At 33.4% G+C, this 26,810-nt stretch overlaps 3 protein-coding genes across 6 annotated transcripts; all 3 read right to left on the bottom strand.

The window, feature by feature from the left end:
• Nucleotides 1-770: 770 nt before the first annotated feature.
• Nucleotides 771-9,700, bottom strand: LOC137820948 (uncharacterized). Of its 3 annotated transcripts, none has more exons than XM_068625298.1 (16): nt 9,372-9,700; nt 8,984-9,247; nt 8,797-8,894; nt 8,446-8,608; nt 8,242-8,352; nt 6,954-7,976; nt 6,717-6,869; nt 6,538-6,637; nt 6,317-6,411; nt 5,847-6,038; nt 5,684-5,740; nt 5,480-5,551; nt 5,228-5,326; nt 2,653-2,784; nt 2,357-2,530; nt 771-1,261 (listed from the first exon to the last, which is right to left on the bottom strand). In XM_068625298.1, exons 1-16 carry the CDS (start codon nt 9,486-9,488, stop codon nt 1,103-1,105), a joined length of 3,009 nt encoding a protein of 1,002 aa, XP_068481399.1. In that variant the 5' UTR covers nt 9,489-9,700; the 3' UTR covers nt 771-1,102. The 3 variants fall into 3 exon arrangements, with proteins under 3 accessions (XP_068481399.1, XP_068481401.1, XP_068481400.1); XM_068625300.1 differs by having other exon boundaries at nt 8,454-8,608; nt 9,372-9,633; XM_068625299.1 differs by lacking the exon at nt 5,228-5,326 and having other exon boundaries at nt 9,372-9,628.
• Nucleotides 9,701-10,915: 1,215 nt separating this feature from the next.
• Nucleotides 10,916-17,262, bottom strand: LOC137820774 (mitogen-activated protein kinase kinase kinase 5-like). 2 transcript variants are annotated; one of them, XM_068625014.1, is made up of 12 exons: nt 16,592-17,262; nt 16,373-16,506; nt 15,463-15,985; nt 15,144-15,231; nt 13,965-14,027; nt 13,718-13,881; nt 13,186-13,261; nt 12,921-12,980; nt 12,708-12,833; nt 11,930-12,151; nt 11,484-11,593; nt 10,916-11,367 (listed from the first exon to the last, which is right to left on the bottom strand). In XM_068625014.1, exons 1-12 carry the CDS (start codon nt 16,879-16,881, stop codon nt 11,184-11,186), a joined length of 2,040 nt encoding a protein of 679 aa, XP_068481115.1. In that variant the 5' UTR covers nt 16,882-17,262; the 3' UTR covers nt 10,916-11,183. The 2 variants fall into 2 exon arrangements, with proteins under 2 accessions (XP_068481115.1, XP_068481116.1); XM_068625015.1 differs by having other exon boundaries at nt 16,373-16,503; nt 16,592-17,078.
• Nucleotides 17,263-20,578: 3,316 nt separating this feature from the next.
• Nucleotides 20,579-23,533, bottom strand: LOC137820494 (serpin-ZX). Its single transcript, XM_068624615.1, has 2 exons — nt 22,937-23,533; nt 20,579-21,634 (listed from the first exon to the last, which is right to left on the bottom strand). Exons 1-2 carry the CDS (start codon nt 23,429-23,431, stop codon nt 20,855-20,857), a joined length of 1,275 nt encoding a protein of 424 aa, XP_068480716.1. The 5' UTR covers nt 23,432-23,533; the 3' UTR covers nt 20,579-20,854.
• Nucleotides 23,534-26,810: the final 3,277 nt, after the last annotated feature.

Below are 26,810 nucleotides of genomic sequence, written 5' to 3'. Positions count from 1 at the left end.
CCGATCGTCGCGATATCAAACTGGGTCTGCTTGACTCGATATCTGACCCAGAAGACTCAGCTCGACATGGGCCTAGACTGGCTCAACTCTACATTGACTCGAGCCAACTCGGATCGATATCGGCCCTGAGCCCTCTCGGTTCGATATTGTCCTGGGCCCACTTGGCTCTTCATCGGCTCAACATGGGCCTGGACTGACTCAACTCCACATCGGCTCGAGCTGATGTCGACCCACACCAACTCAGCCCATCCCACTCGATTTGACATCGTCCTGAGGCAACTCATATCGACATAGGCCTAGTCTATCGACTTGCATCGGCTCAGACCGACTTGGGCTCTAGCCCACTCAGCTCGAATTGGCCCAGGGTTGATTTGGCTCAACTTTGGGCCGAAACGACTTGGCTTGACTTTGGCCCATACTCACTCGATTCAACTTGGGCCGACTTCGCTCAACCTGGATCGGGTCAAGTCAAAATCCTACCCAAAATGCAATTTGGATAATCCAAAAATGTATCAAATCTATATCTAATCCATATCCAATTAAATGGATTGGATTTAAAATCCAAAAATATGGATTTAGATTTGAAATAAATCCATGTAAATGGATTAAAACTAATATGGATTTAAATAATTATGAATTGGATTTTGTAATTTGGATTATTTTTCCACCCTTACTTTCTATTATTAATTCCTTGCTAGGATCCTAGAGACATTGATTACTAAGATTAAAAGATTATTTTCAAAAGCTTGTTAAAATCTGATAAGCTAAAATAAATTAAACCAAGCATGACATATAGAGAGAGAGAACCCACCGAACTCGGGCTTACACAATGAGACAAAAAAGTAGGAGTTGATCCTACGTAGCTGACAATAACAAGGACACAAATTATATCTTGCTATGCACACTCATGCAGGCTGCCAGACAAGTGGCTCTGCAGTTACAGCAACACGGGTTACAACAGCTTCCAATTGTCCTCCTTAACTAAGCTCAAAGATCAAGCAAATGGAGGATATTCTAAAATACTTACAACACGAAAGCAGGCGCAGAATTATTTGCATATTCAGATGAAAGTTTTGACAAATCACCTTAATATCAAAAAGCTCTACCCAGGGGGCTTCGCCAACCTTGAAGTAACACTTCCAGAACTGGAGGCAGTCATCAAATTTCCATTAGCAGACATGTAGAAATAGTTGTAGTTGATTCTGGTCACCAAATCAGCCAGATGAGGGAAGTGCCCGACATTTAATTTGAATGACAAAACCTGAAAAATCCAGGGTACGAGTTATATTATAAGTACTAAACAACATCATTCACCTTTTCTTTTCCGGAAGAAGGGGGAGAAGAAAGGAAAGGTAAAGGTACGACCAGATTCTTCTGGTAGTGATCAAATCTCAACATTCCAAGCGGCCTTAATTGCAAATAAAATTTACTTGCACAATGCGATAGGTAAATGAGTAAAATCCTACCAAACAAATATTGAGATAATCATTCCTCAGCATTATATGATACCATCGTGTTCCATTTTGATTCTTAATGATGTACCTTTTATTTTTTTATATTTAAAAATCTATGGAATAATCACTTTCCATAACAAAGCATATCATTATTTTGTAATAAAATATGACTAATAGCATAAACATTAATCATTCCTCACCTCATAACTAATAATCACTTTCCAGAATGTATTTTTTGCATTTAGGATTTTTTTAATTCCAGATTTTCAAATCCATAATAGAAGGTAATTTTGGAAAATTTGAAAGATGATTGGGTGCAGGAAGAACTTGCTATCGACTTATCTAACTTGGGCTTCTATAGGCCCAAATTATTTTCCCTTGACTTGAAGACATCGTTATCGTCAATATAAGATAAATCTGCCTAACTGCCTGTTACAGAGCATATCATAGATTATAATATTATTGCCACTCTGTGACACTCAATAACAATTCATGTGATTGAGCATTTTGTTATGAAGCACCGATACAATTTACTTCTTGTATTTCTTGTATCTGATATCAATACTCTAAAATATTTCAATAATACGTATCCATAAAGTATTCAAACCTACAAAGTACAGATAATCTTATTTGTTTCACGTATCTGATACCATAGTTTTGAATACTTCACCAATTTGATGAAGTGTAAAATCTTTTAAAGCATTTCCGATAAGCATATCATAGATCTGTAAATTTCGTCAGTGCCTAAGTTCTCTTTATTATTTACATAAACACCAGATGAGTAAAATAATGCTGCGCATATATTTTAGTGATAGTATAAAGAACGAATTATTTTCAAGACCAAATAGAACAGACAGTCACACAATAGCGGCAGAGTTAAAATAAATTCTTTAGAAGAATACCCGAAGTAAGAAAGCAATGCAATCATCAAATTGTTTCTCTATCCGGTCCACTTCCATCTCACACCTTGCTTTGATGGCAGAAACAGCTCCACCACTACTTAATGTCTGCTGTATGTTATAAAAGTCTAAAGCTATGCCAAGGATGCTGTTGATGCGGCTGGCAATAAGAGCCCCCTGAATGCAATAAAGAATGCTAAGACTATTGAAGCTTGCTCCATAAAAATTCCTAAATACACTAGTCAAAACATAATGAAAGGAGAACACAAACGCCCAAATTAAGAGATATGATAAATCACCAGCTTATCAGGAACCACAAAGCATTGCCGTTGAATTGATAACATGTAAGCCTCATGGACTTCAATGACTTCATCCAGAGATTTTGCTACAGTCATACCTTCACATAGTTCACGCCATGCACTGTGATATACCTGCATAGAAATTGTGGTGACAGATAAAAATGCTCAGGTTCCCTTCACAAGATGCAGAACCATGCAAGCAAGAGTGTATACTGGATGAGAACATTACATTGGGTTATTATCACAAAAGGAATTAGAAACACTAAAAGCAATTACAACTAGTCATTTCAAGATCTGTTTGCTTTAATGGATGTACTGTTCACAGACAAAGAAGTGAGGGAATATCAACTATTTGGATCCATGATATTGTGGGGAAGAGAATGAAAGGATATACAAATATACTCCCCCTCAAAATGAAGAGAGGTAAAGGAAAAGTCACGTCAACATGTATCATTTCCGAATTTACCCTTATTTATTTTACTGTTATAATATTTTTAATTTTCCATTACTACAAGGTTTTTTAATATTAAAAATTAATATTTTTTATTTATTTATATAAGATGTGATTTATTTTCTAATTTTATAATATATGTTTAACATTTTAAGAAATTATTTGAATTTTTGTTTTTATTTAATTTGTTGTTGTGTTTATATTATAAATTTTTGTGTATAATTATTATGTTTATTAGTTATAATTTATTTAATTATAATTTTTTACGAAATTCTTTTCTATTGTTAATTACCTTTTTTTGTAGTATTTTTTATTTTTCATTATTACAGAGTTTTTAATATTAAAAAATAATATTTTTATTTATTTATATAGTACCTAATTCATTTTCTGATTTATTTTCGAATTTTATAATACATGTTTAATATTTTAAGAAATGACGTGAAATCCCTGTTTTAATTTAATTTGTTGAATACATATTTTTTTAATTATAATTTGTAAATTATACCTATTTACATTTACATTTAATACATATTTATTTTTTCTAATTATAATTTTTAAATTTATGAATATGTTTTAAACAAAAAAAAACTCATTTCATTATTAAATTTTTTAATAGGCAAGGGTAAAAGGGTAAATTTGTAATGTAACATTTTATACCTTCAAAAAATTCAAAATTGTCTCAACCATCACATCACTCAAACTCCCATAAACTTTCCTCACATCAACTCGGGCCCGCTCAACTCAACATCGACCCGGGACCGCACGGCTCGACATCAACCCGAGACCGCTCGACTCGACATCGACCCAAGATCGCTCGGCTCGACATCAATTCGAAACCGCTTGGCTCCACATCGACCCGAGACCGCTCGACTCGACATCGGCTCGAGCCTGCTTGGCTCAACATCAACCCGCCCCGGACGACTCGATATCGGCCTGGGCCCACTCGGCTCGAAATCGGCCCGGACCCGTTTAGCTCGTCATTGGCCTGGGCCCGAGCGACTATACATCAACTCGGGCCTGCTCAACTCGACATCGGCACGGGATCGCTCGGCTCGACATCGACTCGGGACCACACGACTCGACATCGACTCGAGACCGCTCGACTCAACATTGACCAGAGATCACTAGGCTCGACATCAACTCGGGACTGCTCGTCTCCACATGGGCTTGCTTGGCTCAACATCAACCCGCCCCGGACGGCTCGATATCGGCACGAGCCCGTTTAGCACGACATTGGACTTGGCCCAGGCGACTACACATTAGGCCGGGCCTAGACGACTCGACATCGCCCTGGGCACGCTTGGCTTGACATTGGCTTGGGCCTGCTCGACTTGACATCGACCCAGTCCCAATCAACTCGACATGGGCCCGAGACTGCTCGGCTTGACATCAACCTGGGCCCGCTTGACTCGACATCGGCCCAGGCTTGCTCAGCTCAAAATTGGCCCGGGCATGCTCGACTCAATATCGACCTTGGCCCATTCGGTTGGACATCAGCCTGGTGTGGTCGTCTGGATATCGGCCTAGGCTTGCTCAACTCGATATCGAACCCGAAAGACTCAGCTCGACATGGGGCTGGACCGACTCGACTAGACATTGGCCTGGGCCAACTCAGCTCGATATCGGCCCTGACCGACTCAGATCGACTCAATATCGGCCACTCAGCTCGACTTGGCCTAGGGTTGACTTGGCTCGACTTTGGCCCGGAACGACTTGGCTCGACTTTGGCCCATAGCGACTCGATTCGACTTGGGTTGGACGACTCGGCTCGACGTGGACTTGAGCCGACTTTGCTCAACCTTAGCCCGGATTGTCTTGGCTCAACCTCGATCGTGGCAAGTCAAAATCCAACCCAAAATGCAATTTGGATAATCCAAAAATGTATCCAATCTATATCTAATCCATATCCAATTAAATGGATTGGATTTAAAATCCAAAAATATGGATTTGAGATAAATTCATTTAAATGGATTAAAACTAATATGGATTTGGATAATTATGGATTGGATTTTGTAATTTGGATTTTTGCCTACCCTTAATCACGCCCCATGTATATACTACGTTTTGCCGGAAAATATTATCAGAGCAACTTTTTTAATAATTATCTTAATACAATGTGCTAACCCGATCCATCACATATTGGTGAAAAGCATCCACAAAATGAAGGAGTTTCTGCTCCACTAACAAATGATGCTTTCTGAAATTTGTAGCAGATCCCCTACCCTGCAGATGACGATTGAGGTTTCAAAAACCTTGCCGTAGATGTCTAGAATTTAACAAAATACATAACTAGATAGCTAAGTTTATTCCAAGAAAGATTTAGACGAGGGAGGACATGCTCCACTGAAGAGAAATGGGGAATAATTATAGAAGTACCTTCCACATACATCTCCGCACTTTATCCAATACAAATTTTGCCCGCTTGACCTTCAACAAGAAGGTCATCACCTACCATAAATATTTATTTAAATTAAAAGTAGTAAACATCAGTGCAAAAGACTAACAGATAATCTAAATGATGAAAATAATAAAAAGGCCAAAAGGAAAAATATAAAAAAATCTCAAAAGCAAACCAGAAACCTTGTTGTACTTCTTAATTGCCTCTGTATTTGCAATAAGTTCAAGAGGCCAAGGGACCTGCAAATTCCAAATTTACAATATACCTTTTATTTTTTGTAAGGAAGCTCATATTCTTAAATAGTTATGAATTCAGTTAGAAAGGAAAAAAAAAACTAAGAAGGACCTTATACGTGAACTTGAGCATATCAAGGCCATTAATTCCAAAGCTATTGGCCTGACTTTGTCGAAGAGTGCTCAAAACAGCACTAGCTGTGCTAGCTTCCTCATCACTGTGAGCACGATTTTTGGTTATCGTCACTACCAATGAATCTGGAGCACTTAACAGCATACAATCAGAAGAATTTCTGATCGATTCCTGTAGTTGATATGAATAGATAGATTATGAACAAAAAATATTATAAAAAGACATAAAAAGATTCCTAAATTTATCAAATAAGTCACTTATCAAGCATTTAAATGAAAACCCATTCCATAAGTTCAAAGCATAAATTAATGTAATAAATTAGAATTTAACCAATATCTAGTCTAACTTTAAGAATAAATTGCAGCGACGGACTCTATAGTGTAGAACCAAAAAAAAGTATACCAGAGGAAACAGCAGAGTAACAATTTAACAAAATAAAGTAAATTTACCTGCAATATTGTGTTTAATTCAAAATCATCATCCCATGCTTCACCCTTATCTAACTTATTGAAAATTACAGTCAAAAAGTGTTGCAGCAAATCACCTGCACAAGAAACAAATCAATACAGGAAACAGAGAAACCTAGGGTGACTCCATTCCTATCCTGCTTAAAGTGATAAAATACAAATTCGAGCACAATATGATAGCAATTTAAATACTAATCAAATACCTGAACCTAGCAAGTAAATAGCTCTCAATACTGCAAGCTCCTCCATCAATCTCCATTCATTCATTAACTTTAACAGTATATTCACTCCTATATAATCCACCTGTCCAATTAAAAATATAGCAATTATATATTGTTATACTCTTAAATCTTGAATGATAGATAGATTTAATTTAATCCACCTGTTTCTGAATGTAGAAGGTTAGACAGTACTGCATAATAACTAGAGGAAGTGGAGTAGTTCTTAAGTCAACATTTTGCATCCATCGAAGAACTCTTGAAATAAGACTACTGTTTCTCTGGAAAGGTAAGAGTTCCGACACAGGAACATCATCCTGTTTTCAAATCAAATATCTGTTCAATATACCAAAGTACTGCATCCTAGATCTAAAGTTGTTCAGACTACCAAGTAGAAATACCTGAAATGAAGGTAAAATAGTGGGAAAAGGAAATAACATTTCTAAAAGCTTTCTGTCATCCTGTGAGCGAAGGTATTCAGATTCGTCAAAGTGAAAGCCAAATGTATAGTTTGTTCCTTCACTATCAGAACATCCAGGACTTTCTGCACCAAATATAGCTCTTCTTAAACTCTCATCATTTAATGAAGGCAGGCTGAACTTTTGAGATAAATTCAATGCTTTCAAGGCATTCCCATTCTTTCCAAGGTTTGCTTGACATACTGTAATAACTGGATTTTCCACGTATGACCTCCAGAGAAGCACTTCATCTTCAATAACATTAGCCCCTCTCAGCTCTAACGTGTCATTATTTATGTGTTCATATGTTAGCTTTAAGTCAGCTGATCTTTTTTGAAATAATGTATCAATCAAAAACTTATACCAAGTCTTCTCTGAATAAGGTGGAGCAATTAATTTTTCATTATTGTCATTATCTATTTTTTCCTCATTTACACAAGATGCATAGGAAGAAACAGTTACAATATCATACCAGTTCTCTTGCCAAAAGTACTTACAGACATGGTCACCGTGACCAATAAGTCCAACTAGTGATACAGAAAAAACTTCTGGCAAGGTTAGCCCAGCCATTCTCTGAGTAGGATATAAACCATAGTTAAAACATTTGGTACTTCCAACCTCATAATTACTTTCTTTGCTACAATTCACTGAGGAGTTAGGTACATAGCGCATAAGTTGCAAAGATTTTCCAGCAGAAACTATTGATTTAGCTAAATCGTTAATAAAAAGGGGACAAGCTGGACGGTCTCCAATGCTTGGTTCTTTTCCTTTAGTTGTACCAGACAAAGAAATGGAATCCCTCCTGTCCATTTCCTTGTCATTTGATGCTGGGACAGAATCATTGCCATAATCTGTGGAAGAAAAGTCTGAACCTAACTTGCTATGCTGTAGTATTCTTAATAAATAACTCTTCTCCCAGAACTCAGCCTCGTCAACTGAAACTTCTTTATTAGTGAAAAAGAACATCTGCAAAGGGAGATGGCATAATCAATGCAACATTTTAATCCATGTTTAGATTAACTTATTTTATATTTGGAAAAGCTTGCAATCAAAGTGAAAGGAGGACAGGAAGACATTCATTTGCAATTCTTGCACCAACGGAAAACTCATCGTATTAATTCTAAGTTAAAGTTAAACAACATAACATGAGTTATTTCCATAACACTCTTTAGCACAACATAGGAAAGAACTTCTTTCTCCTAGAGGAATTGAGAATTTCAATAACCATTACCTCACCAAAAGGATCATCAAGAATTCCTTCAAAAAGCCAGGAATCAAGGCCCTCAATATACGGCAACAAGCTTCCAACGTACATATAAAGAACCATCTGGTTAGCTTCCTCCTGTGATTAGGATAGATTCTAAAGTTTATCATCCTGAACCAAAAGCAATGTTCAGAAAATACATATTGTACAGCACAAAAAATTAGTCACGACCTCACCACCTTGTACCAGACATATTTCATCAAGCTTCTTATGAAGGTAGTCAAGCACGTGAACAGTGAGTTCTGCTGCTGGTACAGACACACCAAACTCAAAGTATACAGCAGGAATGGCCTCATGCACTACTTGAAATAGAAATTCAGCCCCTGAGCAAAGACTGAATCCAGCAAAGGACCATCAGATACTATCACAAACTCACAATGACCAAAACAAACTACATTTCAAGAAGAACAATGTGAGACAATTACAAATGTAAAAACTGACTTTCCTAAAATCAAATTCTAGCAAGTCAAAACATAAAAAACATAATCTTCTGTAAGTTTAAAATTTAAAGAAAGCAAAAACCTTGATAAAGAATTGGTCAATCCTAACAAGGTTGGAGTGGTTATTCCATCTGCATTACTCAATGACGTTTCCTCCTTCAAGGCAAGATTCCGTAACCGCTAAGGGAAACAAGCAAATCTGATTTAAAAATCAGAGCAGAGAAAATTCTAGAGAGAATAGCGTGTGCAAAGTTGGATCATAAGGAAACCTTAAGGCACGCTGAAGCAGAGGACGCAAACGCGTTCAAAGTAGGGGGAGACTTTGGCACTGCAGATTCAACTTTATCGAGTGTAATCGCCACGAATTGGAGACACGTAGCTGCGTGGATAAACTGATTGAGAAGAGAGTGGAGACTTTTCTGTGAGAGATGACTAACGTAAACTCCGCTCTTTGCACGGAAACTTTTTGCACTTTTATCCCAAGAGAACAGGGGACCAGAAAACCCTTGCAGCATTCGTAGAACACCTCGAACCTTTCATCAATTTGACAATTAGATGCAGAAACACACAGTTGAATTGCCGCATTCATTAAATGACAATGCAAATTGAATTCAAGAATCGAGGATGAATAAAAGAGAGGGAGAGAGAGAAGCATACAAGTTCGAGTTCATTTGTTCTGGAGGAAGAGAGTGGTGGTGCAAAATGAAATTCGTTAGCCAAGGGAGCGTAGATTCTGTGGATTAAGCTTCGTGGAATTTGTGACTCTGCTCCCATTTTTATCTGCTGAATCAGTAGCAACACTCACGGGCACTCACTATGCTCCGATTGGTGGGCAGAGAGAAAAAGAAGAATTAAACAAGAAAATGAAAGAAAGACAGAAAGGAAAGTGAAGAGTGTTTCAAATGATAATGACGGACATGACTAATGCGTGGGAGAACACGGGGTATTAGTTGGGTTACGAATGGGCCAATCTACACCAAATCTTCAGTCCATATGAATCTTTCCTATTCATAAAAACCGTAAATAAATAGTGTATTAACTATTCTTGGAAATATCTTTAATTAAATATTTTTTAAAGAAAATCGAATTTGAGAATTTAAAATTAAAGAGTTTTTCAAGAACTTTAGCACTTTAGCTTTAAATAGGTAAGAATAATTTTAAAATAAATTTATTGTTTTTAACTAATTTTTTTAAAGGATTTTAAATTGGTTAAAAAGATATTATCTTCGTCTTATTAGTAAATTACAGTTATATTTGTGATATTTTTTGAAATCATGCTTATACTTTTTATCATCATAACTCTAATATGTTATTTATATAAATTTTATTGTTTTTCTTTGTTGATGAGACTTTTCATAATTTAATAATGTATTAACTACTCTTGGAGATATCTTTGGTTTTAATTTCTCAAATTCGATTTATCTAAATTAATTATAATAATTAAATAAGATTTATTTTCATAAAAAAATACATAAAAAACTTTTAAAAGCAAAAAAGTAATGGTATGAGAAGTTATTCCTAAAATATTATATAATAAATTAAATTTACATGTGAATTACATCCGTGTGAATTAGTTCAACTAACCTAACCTTGTCCTTATATATATAATAGAAATTTTATTGTTTTTTTCTTTCGATGAGACTTTTCATAATTGAATAATGTATAACTTTGATTTTAAATTCTCAAATTCAATTTATCCAAATTAATTATAGTAATTAAATAAAGTTTTATTTTCATAAAAAAAAAATACATTAAAAAAAACTTTTAAAAGCAAAACAGTAATGGTCTGAGAAATTATTCCTAAAATATTATATAATAAATTAAATTTACATGTGAATTACATTAGTGCGAATTAGTTCAACTAAACTAACCTTGTTCTTATGTATATAATAGAAATTTTATTGTTTTTCTTTCTTGATGAGACTTTTCATAATTGAATAATGTATTAACTATATGCGTACGTTCAACTAAATTAACTATATGCCTACGTTCAACTAAACTAACCTTGTCCTTATGTATATAATAGAAATTTGATTGTTTTTCTTTCTTGATGAGACTTTTCATAATTGAATAATGTATTAACTATTCTTGGAAATATCTTTGGTTTTAAATTCTCAAATTCAATTTATCCAAATTAATTATAGTAATTAAATAAAGTTTTATTTTCATAAAAGAAAAAACTTTTAAAAGCAAAACAGTAATGGTCTGAGAAGTTATTCCTAAAATATTATATAATAAATTAAATTTACATGTGAATTACATGAGTGCAAATTAGTTCAACTAAACTAACCTTGTCCTTATGTACATAATAGCAATTTCAAAGGAATATGAACTTCCCATTGGTTTTACCACACCAGCTTCATATTTTTTCAACATCATTGAGGACTCCTAGCTGCCAAATCCCTGCTATATATATATATATGATAGTTATCATTCTAACTTTTAATCAAATCTTAGCTGTGACAGGCTTCAAATGTGCCTGATGATTCTCATAACGGTGGTGAGGGGTATGTTGCTGGAATTGGCCATGTAATTGAGGGCACCAGATTTCAAAGGAGATTGAGGACTGTTTATTTCTGTCATCGAGCATGCAGACTTACGAGAAGAAGTAACATGATTAGATTCCTCGCTGTCATATTTTTTCGAAGTGTCACTGTCAAATACAAAAACAACAAAGAGAATTATGCAATGAGGTAGCAGGAGCATATTGCCAAATTTAACATTTACAATATTGTCAAATACCAAGAGCAAATAATGACGAAAACATACCCTATTAAATTATGAATTTTGTGCAAAAACCTTGCGCCAATGGAGGCTGGCACTACACTACGGTTATTATTTCTTGAACTGTGACCGGGACTATGTCTACTTGAATCATCCTACAGAGAAAAAACAGTTGGGCAAGTTATAAGCAAATCATGTTTTAGATTGGAAAAGTTATTATATGATACGAGATATAATGATCCCAGTTTGGTCAATCTCTCTGACAGTTTTGTTTTATCATTCTTTTAAATAATTGAAAAATCCAACAGCATCTTATGTAAAGATTGGCTAGAACCACTGTGATTCTAGATCGTAAAAAAATTCTTCTTCCATATAGACAGCTCAACCCCTATAAACTCAAACAAGAGGTTGTTTATAATTGATAATGATCAATCTCCTTGGACCTTGACATTGGTCCATTATTAAGGAGTTCAGATATAATTAGCACTTACTCCTGATCCAGGGTCTCCTCTGGGACAGCTTTGCCCTTGTGAATGAAGTAGAGCATCTTGATCGTGCAAATTTTGTACAAAGGCATGAGTAAGAAGCAGTGCTGCCGATGGTCGATCTGCAGGATTCCTTCTGAAGCACTGCTGAAGGAAATCATGTCCCTCTGACGACAAATTTTCTGGTATTTTTGGGGATTTGTGCAGTACCTTGAACATGGCTTGCGGCTAGTGGACAGAAAATAACCAGGTCATTAAATTTTCCAATTAACCAAACACAAGAATACCAATGTCATGAATAGGAATATCAGGGATGTAAGGATATTCAAATGTTTTGCTTAGCCATATATTAACGTTGAAACAACGGAAACAGTATTCCAGGTCTAAGTGATTTTTACATGCCCAAAATATCTCTAGAAGAGTTAGACAATAATTCATATGCCTACAACTTTTACATCCTCGTATCACGAATTTCTCCTCATCCATGGAAATATTTTAATGGGAAATGTGGTTAAAATAGTTCATGTGAATGTTAGTTTCCAGAGAATGTATTTTGAAAACATAATTTTAAACTAGAAAGAACTCTCCTGCAAAAAAGGAAAAAAAATATCCATGCAGAATGTAGTGCATGGCATTAGTATTTCTTTTGCTGATAATGAAAATGTTTGTTTTACATAATTGCCCTGCCACTAGCATAGGTAGAGAGGGATTGTTGATCTTGGTAAATTAAACCAACAAATTAAAATGTGGAATCCTCTAAAATGGGTTCACATAAGGTGCTCACCCCTTCATATTCCCCCCAAGGAGGTTTTCCTGTCAGCATTTCGATGATAGTGCATCCTAAGCTCCATATATCAATGGCCAACGCAACGTCAGGACTGGATTCTTTCTTTATGGCAGCCTTCATGAGCTTCAATCAACAAATTATAAAAAAAAGTGGCATGTCATTACTCATTACCCATCTAAATCTCCATAGATAATACAAATAATAAATTACCTCGGGAGCCATCCAGTAGGGACTACCCTTCAATGAAAGTTCATATGATTTCTCTGTCAGCTGAAAGGAGCAGATTGTTAAAATTACTAGACCAGCAGAAAAGAAAACAAATAAAACAAAAATAAATATTACTGCCATCAAAGATAACTGATAAACTATTTGTGTCAAGTTAACACTTGTTTTGTAAATGAGAAAATAATTAGAAATACACACGAATAGTCTATACCTAAATAAAAGTAATAGAAGATCAGAATTCAAAACTCACAATTTTTGACACCCCGAAATCCGCAAGTTTAACCATGCCTGATGCATCAACCAACAAGTTTGCACCTTTGATATCCCTACAGAATCATAAACAGCAATAGCAATCAGGACTTTTAGGTAAAAAAACAGAAACCGAGGGTGGGAAGCTTATCTAAACTTATGAAAACAGCTTATCTAAACTTATGAAAACCGTATAAATTTTTTTATCTTAGATTAATTTTTTGGGGTTAATTTATTAAATTTTTAGCTTATTCCAGTAAGTTTCATCAAATGTATGGTATAACACCTCATGTGAGAAGAAGTTTATTAAATAAGTACTTGATTAAGTTGATTATCAGAATCCAACCCAAAAGGAAAAAAGAAACTTTTACTAGATCAAGAACAAATTCCATAAGAACTTTTTTATTGTTTGAGATACAATTTTAGCTAGAAGAATAAACTAGTTCATCAGATGTTAGTATATAGTGCATATGAGATATAATATCTAGAGAAATAAAACGAGGTAAATTAATTCTTTTCATCAAAGTTGTTACCTGTGAATAGTCTTTGTACTATGCAAATATGCCAATCCAGAGAGAATATGTCTTGTGAAGTTGCGAATGACAGATTCTGTCATAGCTCCACAATGTTCATGCATAAACCTATCAAGTGATCCAGGATGAACATACTCCATATATATGTATAGTCGATCTCCATCCTGAAAACCAAGATATTGCACAAATTTAATGTTATTGGTAACAACAAAGTTAAAAGTTAAAACAAGAACCATAATTAACTCACTAATTCACTTCCATAATACTGCACAATGTTGGGATGGTGTAATTGACGGAGAATTCTAATTTCCTGAAACATGAAACTATTCAGAACAACAGGCTCAACACCAGCCATTTGGAAAAGGTATACAAACAATTATAGAGTACTTAAGAAAAAACTTCAGTTCAATGGAAAAATAAATAACAACCAATGGAAGAGAAAATGTAAACAGTAATTCAAAATTCTTTACAAATTATATCAGCTAGGCTTCTGTTTTAGTTAGAAACGAATTTTAGTACTAAGGCACTTGTCTTTAAAACCTCTCCTAGTTTGTACGTATAAACGTCTGTTTGTCTGAGAGTGACCTCTACTTAATCTTAGCCTTGTACTATTAAACAAATATAGTAACTTGTTCTAGTTATTAGAACAATGAAACCATGAACCTTAGACTATTTGTTCTAGTTACCAGAACAATGAACTTCAAAACACACTACAGTAACTGAACTGAACCTGTGACAGGATTGGAGAATGGACAGAAATTAAAGCTGGTGACAATATTTAGATCAAAAAAATATTCTTGTGTTCCAAAAAATAAAAATTCCAAACTATTCCTGAACAATTATAATTTCAGCTCATGTGTTTATTTCACGTTGGCATTTAACAGCTAATCAACAGTGACAATGGGCTAAATCCAACTCTTGTTTGGATGGCCGAGAAGCCGACAACACGTCGGCCTCTCGGCATAATTAACATAAATCACAAGAGGTCCTAAAACGTTATTAGACAGTAAGATGTCAAATTATCTACAAAGCATTATTAAGGCGTGATTGGCCCCCTTTTGGATCCTACGGGCGGGTCCATGACACCAAAGATCCAACCAGAAAGGATAAATAGGAGAGACATCCAAGAGACACAGATAATTTTTAACTCTCACACTTGCAAATCATATTCGGACTAACTTCAGCGTCGAAGTATTTTTGTAGGTATTTCCACCATTGGTAAAAGCAGAAAACTAGAAGCTGAATGAGAATAACTCATTCTTAGAGGAATCCGGACTTGTAATTAACAGGTAGGAATCAAATTATGCTATCGGCTTGACCATGTTATTTTGTATGCATATCATTTTTACTATAGCCATAATATTGCTTTCTCTATCAGAGATATTGTTTTTAAACATAATAAAATTAAAACACGTGGGGGAAGAACCTGTTCAAGTTGCTTTATGCAGTCGGCAGATTTAGGATCATCGGGGAACATTTCCACCTCTTTCATTGCACACGAGGCTCCAGTCTCTCTGACACAAACAGAAAGTTAAAGTGTAAAGCAGATAACAGTCAGGCTTTAAAATACAGTCCACAGTCATGCAAAAATCAAGGTTTTTGGGATTTCTGTGACCGCAGTTGCAGCCACTTCCATTGCATTTATCAGCAATTTTCAATAATATTACAAATGAAACCATGACTGTGACGTGACAACAATATAAAACCTCCCATGAAGGCAACGAAAGTATAGATGAAGGACATACAAGTTGGTTGCGTGATAAACAGATCCATATGATCCCCGCCCTATAAGTTTTCCTTTCTGCCATTGACCTTTCATTGAAGGTGAATTTTCTACGGTGAGGTGCAAGATACTTGGTTGATGCTGGGGAGATGACTGTGCTGGCGGTGGTGACGCTCTAGGAGGAAGGGGCAGTGGATGTGCATCAACATGATTATTTTCAGGCAACACTCTTGAGCTATGTTTATGAAGCTGACTCTGACATCCCTCTGGATTGAGGAGGCTCCCTGGGCTGCGCAGAGGAGTCCGATCTGGACTCTGAGCAGTTTTAGCCGGTGACACTCTCAAAATGTCATTAAAATCTTGAGGAAAAATGATAGAAGGATCATAGAAATCTACATTGCTGGATCTACGTGGACTAGTGACAGGGCTGGAGAATATGCTATTGGGGGCACTCTTGGCCGAAAAATGCAATCTCAAGTTGGAAACATTTTCGGAGTCATTATCTTGAGAGTGTTCTGTGTGATCTTTACATGAACTAGTATTACCTGTCTCGACAACAAAAAAACGAGAAGTGTAAAAACAAAAATATTCCAACATTTAATATTTAATCCCAGGTGACATTTAGAACCACAGTGTTTACAAAGTCCCGGTTCATCTTTACATAACACATACTAAAAAAACATGGACATATGTTGCTCCTAGATCGCTATGAGAATTTAAAATTTATTAGAAACTATATGAGACACACAAAATTGAACAACTATTTATAAACCTTTGTCGATAGTAGAAAAAATACTATATAAAAAGTGTATTAATAGATGAAATTATTATATAGTTCAAAATCAAATAGTTGGAATAAGTCAATAACTTTCATCAGAGATTGATTTCCTAGCAATTATTTTCCTCTTATCCATGAAGAGTGGAGAACTCACCTGCCAACACTCTTGCAGGTGGAATGTTCACTCTTAAATCGTGTTTGGCATTAGAAGCCCCCGGATCAAAAGAAGGTCTACCCAAATTGCTGGCACACCTTATACTTCTCACCGCTTCATGATCCACCGACCTTCTGAAACGTAAAAATCAATCGCAAACGATTCAGAATCCAACACAACACGTTTGACCGAGTGGAAGGAACAGCAGCGATGGTTTACCTGGGAAAAGCGAAGCCAGGATGTTCGAAAGGGGGAGATCCGAGGTGATGATGGTCGTATCGGCGGGTCAACGGGGAGTCTGGACGCGGAAGCGGTTGCGGAACCGCAGAGGAAGACCAATGATCGGAAGCGGACTTGAAGGAGGGAAGAGGAGAAGAGGGTAGAGAAGTGGTGGAATGCAGACCAGCGTCTTTGTCAGTGACGTATCGGAGTCTCCCCTGTCGAGTGAGCCTACGTTGTTTGATCGTAGGTGGAGGAGAAGAAGGGTTGTTAGAGTTAGCGGTGCTCATTGTTTGAGAAGAAGAGGAAGAAGAAGAAGAAGAAGAAGGTCGTCATGTGAGAGTGGTGCTTTTGCGTTTAGCGTCTTGGGAAGTTGGTGTGCAAAAAAGCAAACCCAGAAGAAGCGCCCGTGGAAGGAAACACCTACGCTCCTTCTTTGCTTGCAACATTTTCCAATTCAAATTGGCTCTTCAGTTGAATGGCGAATATTTTGGTCAACACTTCTGACTTTGGATTAAATTAATGGTTTTATCTGTCAAACAAAATTAAGGAAATTGAAGAGAGCAACGCCACTGAGTCTTGTCTTGCCTCTTGACTTGGGCTTCCACCTCTAAACTAACTCAAAAACCACACCCCCTTCAAAACTTATCTCCACTTGGTTCACGTTTTCTAATGTCAGATGCAAATATCAACCCTTTAAATGTTTTTTCTCTCACACCATATCAAATCACATTCATTTTTGTTTCTATTATTTAGCCCTTTTAATGTTGTATTATCCACGTGATTTAGTTGTATTTATGTTTTGATCATTTAATGGTCACAAACATTAATTCAAATGAGTATATCTTTTATGAAACGTATTTGACAATACTTTTCAACTTGTTGAAAGTTTAGTTTGTTACAATAACTTTGATTCTCTCATCTGATTTTTATTTTTTTTTGGTCTTTTAGTCTTATAATTTTATTTATTTTAGTTTCTTAAACTATTTTCATTATATTAAAGCTAGTGAAATATAGGGGCAATAAAAGCATGTGTTTGCATTTTTATTAAGTTTAATTTGATATTTTATAACAATTGTTTATTTTATATTGAAATATATTAGTTTATTGCAAACTTTTTTAAATGTACATTTATTTATACTTAAAAAATATCCGCCCTTTGTTTTATATGTCAATCTAATTCTATTTATTGGTGAAATCTTTTAATTGCTAACATTATTGTATTGGTTTACATCTTATTTGTTTTTCAATAAATATATTACTTGCTACAAAGTAAAAATAGAAAAAAAAGTGTTTTATTTATTTTTTATATAATACATTATAGTAGAATTCAAAAGTAATTGTGGGGTTATAGTTCGAATTCGATTATAAGATTCTAATATTAGAAATTGTGTATATTATAGGTCGAGTCTAATTATAATCCTTTAAAATCAAAGTCTAAGACTGGGACTTATGGTATTATAAGTTGGATTTGATCCGTTTAGGAACATTTTTTGATAAGATAGAAGTCAACCTCAAAAAAATATCTTATCAAATATTCAACACATAATAGAGAAATCTCGTTAATACTTCTTTCACATAAGATAATTTTAATGTAAAATTAAAATGTTATAAAAGTAAATTTGACAATTAATGAAAAAAAAAACTAAAAACATAACAATGTAGACGAGGTGAGAAATCAAACATAAAAAAAAAACATAATCAGAAAAGAATAAAATTGCTAAAAATCCTTGTAACTTTAACTAAACTGAATATTATTGAGATCATATTTTTTTTTTCTTAAAATATTAATATATATATATATATATTATTTGTTATTTCATAAGTCATTACGCTTTAATGTAATGGCTTTTAAATTAATAGTTTAGATGATTTATAGTTAAACTAAGTTAACTTTTGGTTATTTTATTTTGTTACGTCGACATGTAAACCATTAAATTTCATGAAAAATTATTATATATATAATTAGATGTGTATGCATTTAAAAAATGAGGGTAGAACAATGTTTACTACATAACTAACCAAATTTTCTCACTAGTGACGTCTCTTGATTTTAAAAATATAAAGTCTCTTTATTTAAAAAAGTAAAGGCCCTTATCAATTGATGGATAAAAAATTTCTTAGGTTAAAAAATTGAAATGCATCTTAGGTTAAAGTGTTGAGAGATATATGGATGACATCATAGTAAAAATCCACATAAACAAACCATCACACGGCATATTTAAAAGTACTCTTTGATAGCATCAACAAATATCAATTAAAGTTGAGCGTAAGTAAATAAATAAATAAATAAATATATATATATATATATTTAGAGTTAAAAACAAATTTATTTTGGGATTTGTGATAACAGAAAAGAAAGGATATAAAGATTAATCTCGATAAATACTTTGTAATAATAAGAATTCAAAAAACATAAAAGACGTTCAAGAAATGACTAATGTGATTTTCTTTTTTTAATTTATCCCCTTAAATATTCTAAATAAAATTATATATATAACATTCAAGTAAATTCCTTACCATTAACATTAACGATTAGAGCATAGAGTTAAGTAAGTATCTATGTAAAATTGCTTACAATTAGTTTGGTTGGTTGGTGGATTCTGTTAACTCCGTTCACAAAATTAATAAGCACAAATATGTTGGTTTATGTATATGTCAATAGTTAGGGTTAAAATTAGTCGATTTATAAATGAAAATAAAATAATAAACAGCATAAGTTATAATATTTTAAAAATAATTAAGATATGTTCTATGTTTTATTAATGAAATAAAAACCCATCACATCCATCTCCACGGATTCTGTCTTTCACATTATTGAATGTTGTGTAGAATGACTTGAATAGTTCAACACCAGAGTCTTCTAGGTGCCTTAGACTTGTTCCTAAGCACCACCAAAATGGGCTCAAACATTCTCTCCACAACATTATGTTTTATTTACTCACTTTTCTTCCTCCCCTCTTTAATTATTTTTATCCTCTTTAATTATTTTTATGTCGGTTTTATTAAATATGTACGAGCTTAGGTTTATTAATAAACTTTACAAAAATTTAATTGATAAAAAAAGAAAGTGAAAGACTTATTTATAGAATAAGATTTATTGAATAACTTTTTATAATAAATGTTAGTTTTCCTTTATAAAAGAATAGTTAATTCTTTATACCATCTAAAACTTCGTTCATATTTTGGTCCATGAAGTTAATATTTTATTACACAATTTCATTCAATTTATAACTTTTTTTCAAAAATAGAAATTAATATTAAAAAAATGGTTAGAATACAAAATTAATTTAGTTATTTGACAGGTTAAAAACTAGTATTTTTAAAAAAAAAATATATAATTTAGTTTATATCATATGAGGTTAATGTTTTATAAAAATACAGGAGACATTCCGTATAAAATTTTAGAAGTGTTACTGGGCTCCCCCTAGTTACTATCGAAATCTAGTATATCTAAGTGGGTAAGGTAAATAATAGTTGTTGAAGCTAATCAAGGAGCTATTCAAAACCCTAACACTCAGATAAAAAATGGTCACATGAGAGTAAAATTTTAGAATTTAAAACATACATGATGATTCTTATGAAGTTGTAAATTATGTTTTATTATTGATAGAATGATAAACTAGTATGACAGTGAAATCATTTGTTGTCCATAATAAATAAAAACGAACATTTAAAAAAAATAAAAATAAAGAGATGAAGTATTAAAGGCTAAATTAATTCCTCATCCTTTTTTTTAACACGATGATATCATGTTAGAAGTGAATAAGTAACCACTGCCAATACATGTATAGTGTATATTTACACTTAAATGCACGCTGACATGTTTTATTTAATTATCCATTTTACCTTGAGTCATTTTTAAGTATGAGCAATAAAATAAAAGTTGCAACAACATACAATTTGTATAAACACAAACACTACATGTGTATATGACATTGAAGCAATAATATTCTTTCAAGAAAATCCACGAAATACATTAACAAATTTTAGAAACTTCTCTCTCAATCACACCATTAACTTCATTAAAATTTTACTGTCCCAATAGAGCATGAATGTTGGGTTAATCACGTAACTACTTACACTAGTAGGTAACAACTAGGACTGTTGGCAGCAACAAATATAAAAGTTGATCCATTTGTACCTCTTTTTACTTTCTTTCAAAGTCAAACATTAACAATTTTAGATCATCCGACCATAAGTAAAAAAATAGAACAGATAAAGGGAGTGAATTTTTCTACCAATGTTGTCTGGTCTCTAATATCATCCAGCACGAGGATCGAGCACCTGGCCGATAAAGAGTACTGTTCCAGTTAAATCTTCTTTGATGAGGAACAAGAAAGGGTGGTCAGCTACAAAGTCTATTTTAGACGAAAACCGAGCACTCCTCAACATTATAGTTGCAGCAGTAGCCGCTGCAGCTTCAGTACCTTCTTCGTTTACTTCAATAAAAGACTTGTGAAATATATCAGAAACACATAGGTTTTGACCCACAGGAGACTCCACCATTTCTGTCAAACCTCCAACAGTGAAAGGTAAAACCACTCCAAGTTCCTTCAGCACATCAGAGGCTTCAAACCCAAACGAAATTTTGAATCTTGGGATCCTGAAATCCCCTACTTCAATTTCTTGATTAGGAAGCTCGCGTTCCAAGAACCCAGATTCAGAAGCCAACTTCTCAGCCAAAGCTGGCAGCCCATCTTTTGCATCTGGAAGGAAAAAGTACATGCTGAATTGGCGTTTATCTTCGCCTTGCTTGTAGCGAAGACCAAGGACTTTAAAACCATCAAAAGGCCTAATGAACTGCTTCTTCTTGCTAGTCATGAAGGGAACCTTGACTGAATTGCCACCAAGAAGATGGAAATCATGGTCTTTTGTAAGTGAAGCATCAAACTTCTCATTCCACGCTCCTTTGAAGTACAGCGCATTTGCAAAGATGAGTCTGGTTGTACTGTCAACAGATCCAGCAGGAAGAAGTTCTTTTACAAGGCCATTTGTCTCCTTTGCGGCCCAAGAATTAACTTCACTGGCCACTTCAACAGCCTTAAAAAGTAAAAAATATTATCAAATTTAACCAATTGTATGAATAGACAGTTGCTCTTTTTATCTCATGCACTTTAAAAAAAAGGATTTAAGTTTTTGCAAAGCTTTTTCCCCCCACATATTTATGCTACCAAATCAATTAGAATTTATAATACAGATCAAATATGGTGTACCAGGCCGCAATGAGGACAGCTACAAAATCAGACCATCAAGTCGATAAGGCAACAATTCAAATAGAAGTTGACACTCGTGTTGCTCTACAATCAGTTTGGTGTTACTCTACAATCAATTTGATGAAGGATCAAGAGATTTGTGTTCTATCTAGTACTAAATTACGGAGCAAAAAACTAGAGGCTCATTAAGTTATTGTCGGAGATCCCATAAGTAATTTTTGGAAAACTAATTTACATAATATAAGTGGAGACCATCCTCATTTTATTTTCAAGTGTATAAGTGGATACAATCATCGTTTTACCAAGATAGGTTTTATAGGATTTATAGGATTGAGTTAGGGATAAATTCAACTTTTTAATAGTTAATTTTAAATTGGCAATGAAAACAGAAATGGCAATTGGATGTTTTCCATATTTTATGGGCAGTGGCAAGGTTGTATGAACAGAATAAGAAGCATTGAAATTTGTACTTAATAACATTTTAGTTTGAAGGTGGCATTGATCATAGTCTAATGTCAATGTTTAGATAACGTCTTGTTTGAGAGGAAAATAAGAATAAAATAAAATAAAATAAGTTTCTCTCCCAACATAAAACTAGCTATATGCATAAACTAATTTCTGCTTTTGGAATACTTGAAATCATTTATCTTATCCAAAAATTGAAGCTAATTTCAGCTGGCACTTATTTCTACTTTCTTATTTTCTTCAAATAAAAGTGTTTGGGCTATTTTTTGAAGAATCTAATATGAGAAAACTTCTGCAAATTTGTTTTTATGCCCAAGATCTCGGAGGAACTTCTTCAATTTTGTTCTTATCATTTTTTAATCTCAAATGGTTATAGATAAGTTTATCCAAACTGACTCTTTATGGAAAACTTTATTCTGCTAAAATAAAATCAATTGATAATAGAAGGCTCTAGAAGATCCAAGTCATCAACCATTGGATGAAGGCACCCTAATGATCTTACTTTGATCACAGTTCTTCATTCTTTAGAACTGGAAAAAAAGTGTTTTCAGGTGTCTTACAAAAACCGTTTACAAATTATTGAATGCCTCCATAAAGGGTTAGCCTCTAAAGCAAAATTATGAAGGGGATGGAGGATTCGGTAGTGAAAAAGAGGGAAAGTTACCTTGGTCTGGAAATCAACTGAAGCCAAATTTGCCTTGTAATCAGAATTGACAACATGTTTGAAGGAAGGGAGAAGAGAAAGGGTTTGCTCAACCCAGACGCCGTCGGCGAAGGAGAGACGAGGGCCGCCGGCGGGAGAGGCATCGGAGAGTACGACGGTGACGAGCTGAGAGGCGAAGGAGTTGAGATAGTCGGTGGACTTGGATCGGAGGAAGGAGAGAAGCTGATCGAGTGTGGGACCCTTGGAGCCAGCAGCGATGATGCTGAGAACAACGTGCAACGACAGCGGCGAATACACGAAGTTCTTGTCCCGAGCTTCCTTTGACAACAACAGCTTTGTCATGCTCAGGGCAACATCGGTTTGGTTGCTGATCGATTCACGCAGGTCCATTGTTTTTTCGACTCTCCGATGAACTGAAGCTCGCAGTGACGCTAATTTTAGAATCCCAATTTTTGGATATTTCAACACTTTGAACACTAAATTAACGAACCTCATTTGTTTTTATGTTTTCTATGTATCGTCAGTTCAGGGCAACGTGTCGTGCTCCCACTTTGACATTTTGCTCCGCTCTCCACCTGGCTACGCGTATGCTTAGGGATTAAGTTTGGAATGTAAAAGTTTTATATACCAGTGTTATTTTTTAAAATTTAAATTTAGAATTTTGTTTTGACAAGTAATTAAAGTTTTTTCCACCTTTAAGTGGTAGAGTGATAGCATCCTTAGATTAATCATTATATCTAAAAAAATTAGTGTTTTGTCATAATTTTGTAGTCTTTAGATAAATTAGAAGATGAAAGAATATATAAACTATCTTTCAAATGTAAAACTATATTTACCAGGTTTTCAAATTATGTTGAGGTCGATGATAAGGTTGGAGGATTTCTGTATAAGTTGAAAAAGATAATAATACATAAAAAAGGGGTAATATTTGTACAAGAGAAAATGTTTAAGATTGTGAAGGGATTGAAAGGGGTGTGTGGAGAGGGAAGGGAAGGGGTGAGTAGAAAAAGGAATTTTATTACAAAAGAATAATAAGAGATTGTTTGTTGTTATTCTCACACATCATATAAAATATAAAAATATATATATATATTTTTTTTTGTCACCTTCATATTTCGAATTACATAATCTAGAATAATATTTTGGATTATATAATCAAAAAGTCATGATTTGATAGTAAATTTCAAATTATATAATTCGAACACACATTTAGAAAAAAGCTTATGCATTGCATAATCTGAAAATTAATATCATATTAGAAAAGAGTTTCAAATTATGTAATTTGAAAACTAATCATGCGTCTGAAAAAATACACCGGATTATGTAATCCGGAAGCTAATTACGAATTTTGAAAAATGATTTTCAAATTACTTAATCTAAAATATCAAAGGGACATTTTTGGAAATATAAAAATTTATGGAGGTGAGAGAAGAACATGTGGAAGTGCAAGAAGAAAGAGACAGAATTAAGGTGTGGAAAAATACTTGTACTTGTTGTCAATAATAAGATCAGGCCCATTGATGATATAATTCTGTGATTGCATAAGATTGGATGATAAAAAATGGCAGTTTCTTCTTGTACCCCTAAATTTTTCTTCCTGCACCACCACAATTTTATAAATCTTGAAACTGAACCTCATCTTTTATTTGAAATTGGAATTTGAGAGTATATTACGGATTCATCAATCCGGAAGTGGATCATATTGCTTTCTGGATGAGGGTGGGTTCTGAAAACAAAGTTTGCATAAATTGTTGATTTTTGGATTGTTGAATCTGGAAGTCTAATTTTTATTATGGATTGGTGGATCCAGAATAATTTTTTTCAATTATGGATTTTTGAATCCAAAATGCATACTTTTTAACAATGTCATTCATGTACTACCCGGAAACACCAATCCGAAAGGCTACCAAAAGCACCAATCCAAGAAGTTACCGGACATGCCAATCCAAAATTTTACCGGAAGCGCCAATTCAAAAATTTACCGAATTTCATAATTTGAAATGCAAAAAAATAAATGTACAGTTTTTATATAGGAAATTTTTGTCTTTGCACGTGGGGGTGCAGGAAGAAAGGAAGAAAAAAAATGAAGGAGTGCAGAAAGAAAATGCCATAAAAATTTGCCATGCACATCTATATTCTTTTTTCTACATTCCATATTTAAAAAAATACAAATTATATTTTGATATGTTTCATTGAATAATTTTTAATTTTGAAATATAAAATATAGAGACTTTTTAATTATAAATATAGTAGTTAAAATTTATGATATTTTGTATTTCGGGATTATACCCTCTATAATATAATATAATATAGATATATTAACAGTTCAAAATAAATTTTTTATTTTAGAATATATAATCGAGAATATAAATTTATATTTTGGATTCTAAAATTTGAAATGAATAATTTTAATATTTTTGAAAGTATGGGTGAAGAAAGAAATGATGGGGGTGGAGGAAGTGAGCTTGAGGGTTTCACAAACATGATAGTATGAGCTAATACAGTACATTGTTAGTTATTTGATGGTAGAGTCGTATAAGCTTATTTATCAAAGTGTGGAAAATGTAGTGGAGAGAAACATGATAGAGCTTTTTACTGATCAGTTACCTTTTAATAATATAAAAGACTTAAAGGTTAAAAGTTATACAGATGAAGAGAAAAAATTAAAAAAAAAAGTGATAAAATAGTTGTTTTTTATCTACTCTTTCAACATATTTTAAATTTTAAATTTATTTTATTTTTACTATTAATTTAGTAATTAAAAATATGGATATTAATAAATATTATCATCTGTATAATCTTAATATACATAAATAATATATAGGCCGAACTCACAAGTTTTTTTTTTTAATTCTTCTTTGTTTTGTATATTTATTTGTCTAGTAAATGTGATTGAATATTTTCATTATTTATTTCATCAACCATATTAATATATCTTTTAGGATTGTGTAGTGATCTTGGTTTTTTTTTATTGTACTTTAATATAAACAACTTTTTTTGCAGAAGTCATCTCAGACGTGATTTTTTTTTTTTTTTAATTTTCCATCTAGCCTATGTATATTACAAACCTTTATCACAAACCTTAATGTCACGGGAAAGAGCTTTCGTCACCTAAAAGTACATCACAATTTTAATCCATGTCTATTAATTTACTTGTAGAAGGCACAATCATACTAAACTTCAAAATAATTTTTCTTTTATTAGAACCTACCTCCACAAAAATATTTAAATACAAATTACAATAGTCTTCACCCATTCTATCACTGTCTAAATAAATAATACAAAGTAAATATAAACTCACGTTTTTACTATAAATAAGACATCCTTGTGAATTTTAAAAAATTAAAGAATCAGAAGTCATCATATATAGGATGACTTCTGTAAAAAAGAACTTTATACAAACAAAAATTAAAACTCGTAAATAAAGCATTATTTCTTCAAAAATTAAAGCTGTGTATTGATACATGATAACTTACTCGTATGGATCAAAATCTACCTATTTAAGTAATATCTTTATAAAATTGTACCAATTTCGACCTTTATAAAAAATATATCCACAGTAATGAGTTTTAAAAGTACATTCCGTATTGATGTACCCTTACACCATTCCAATCATGAAGGTACAATATATTTGGTAGAGCTTTTGATTTGGTGTTTATTCTAGTGATAGGAGATATTTGATTTGCACATTATCGGTAAAACAAAATAATGGAAAGGATGAAGAATCAATTCTAATTCACCTTAAAAATAGCTTTTATTTTCCATTCATACAAAAAAAAAAAAATATCTGAGTAACTAGGTCTATGTAATTAGGATGGATCTTTGATAAAAAAAAAAAAAACTAGGACGAGTAAAACGAACTAAATCTTCAAAT

This window comes from Phaseolus vulgaris, chromosome 9 (genome assembly GCF_000499845.2).
Source record: "Phaseolus vulgaris cultivar G19833 chromosome 9, P. vulgaris v2.0, whole genome shotgun sequence".
NCBI classification, from domain to species: Eukaryota; Viridiplantae; Streptophyta; class Magnoliopsida; order Fabales; family Fabaceae; genus Phaseolus; species Phaseolus vulgaris.
Note: the sequence above shows the minus strand (reverse complement) of the source record. Positions and strands in the feature narration are given on the sequence as shown.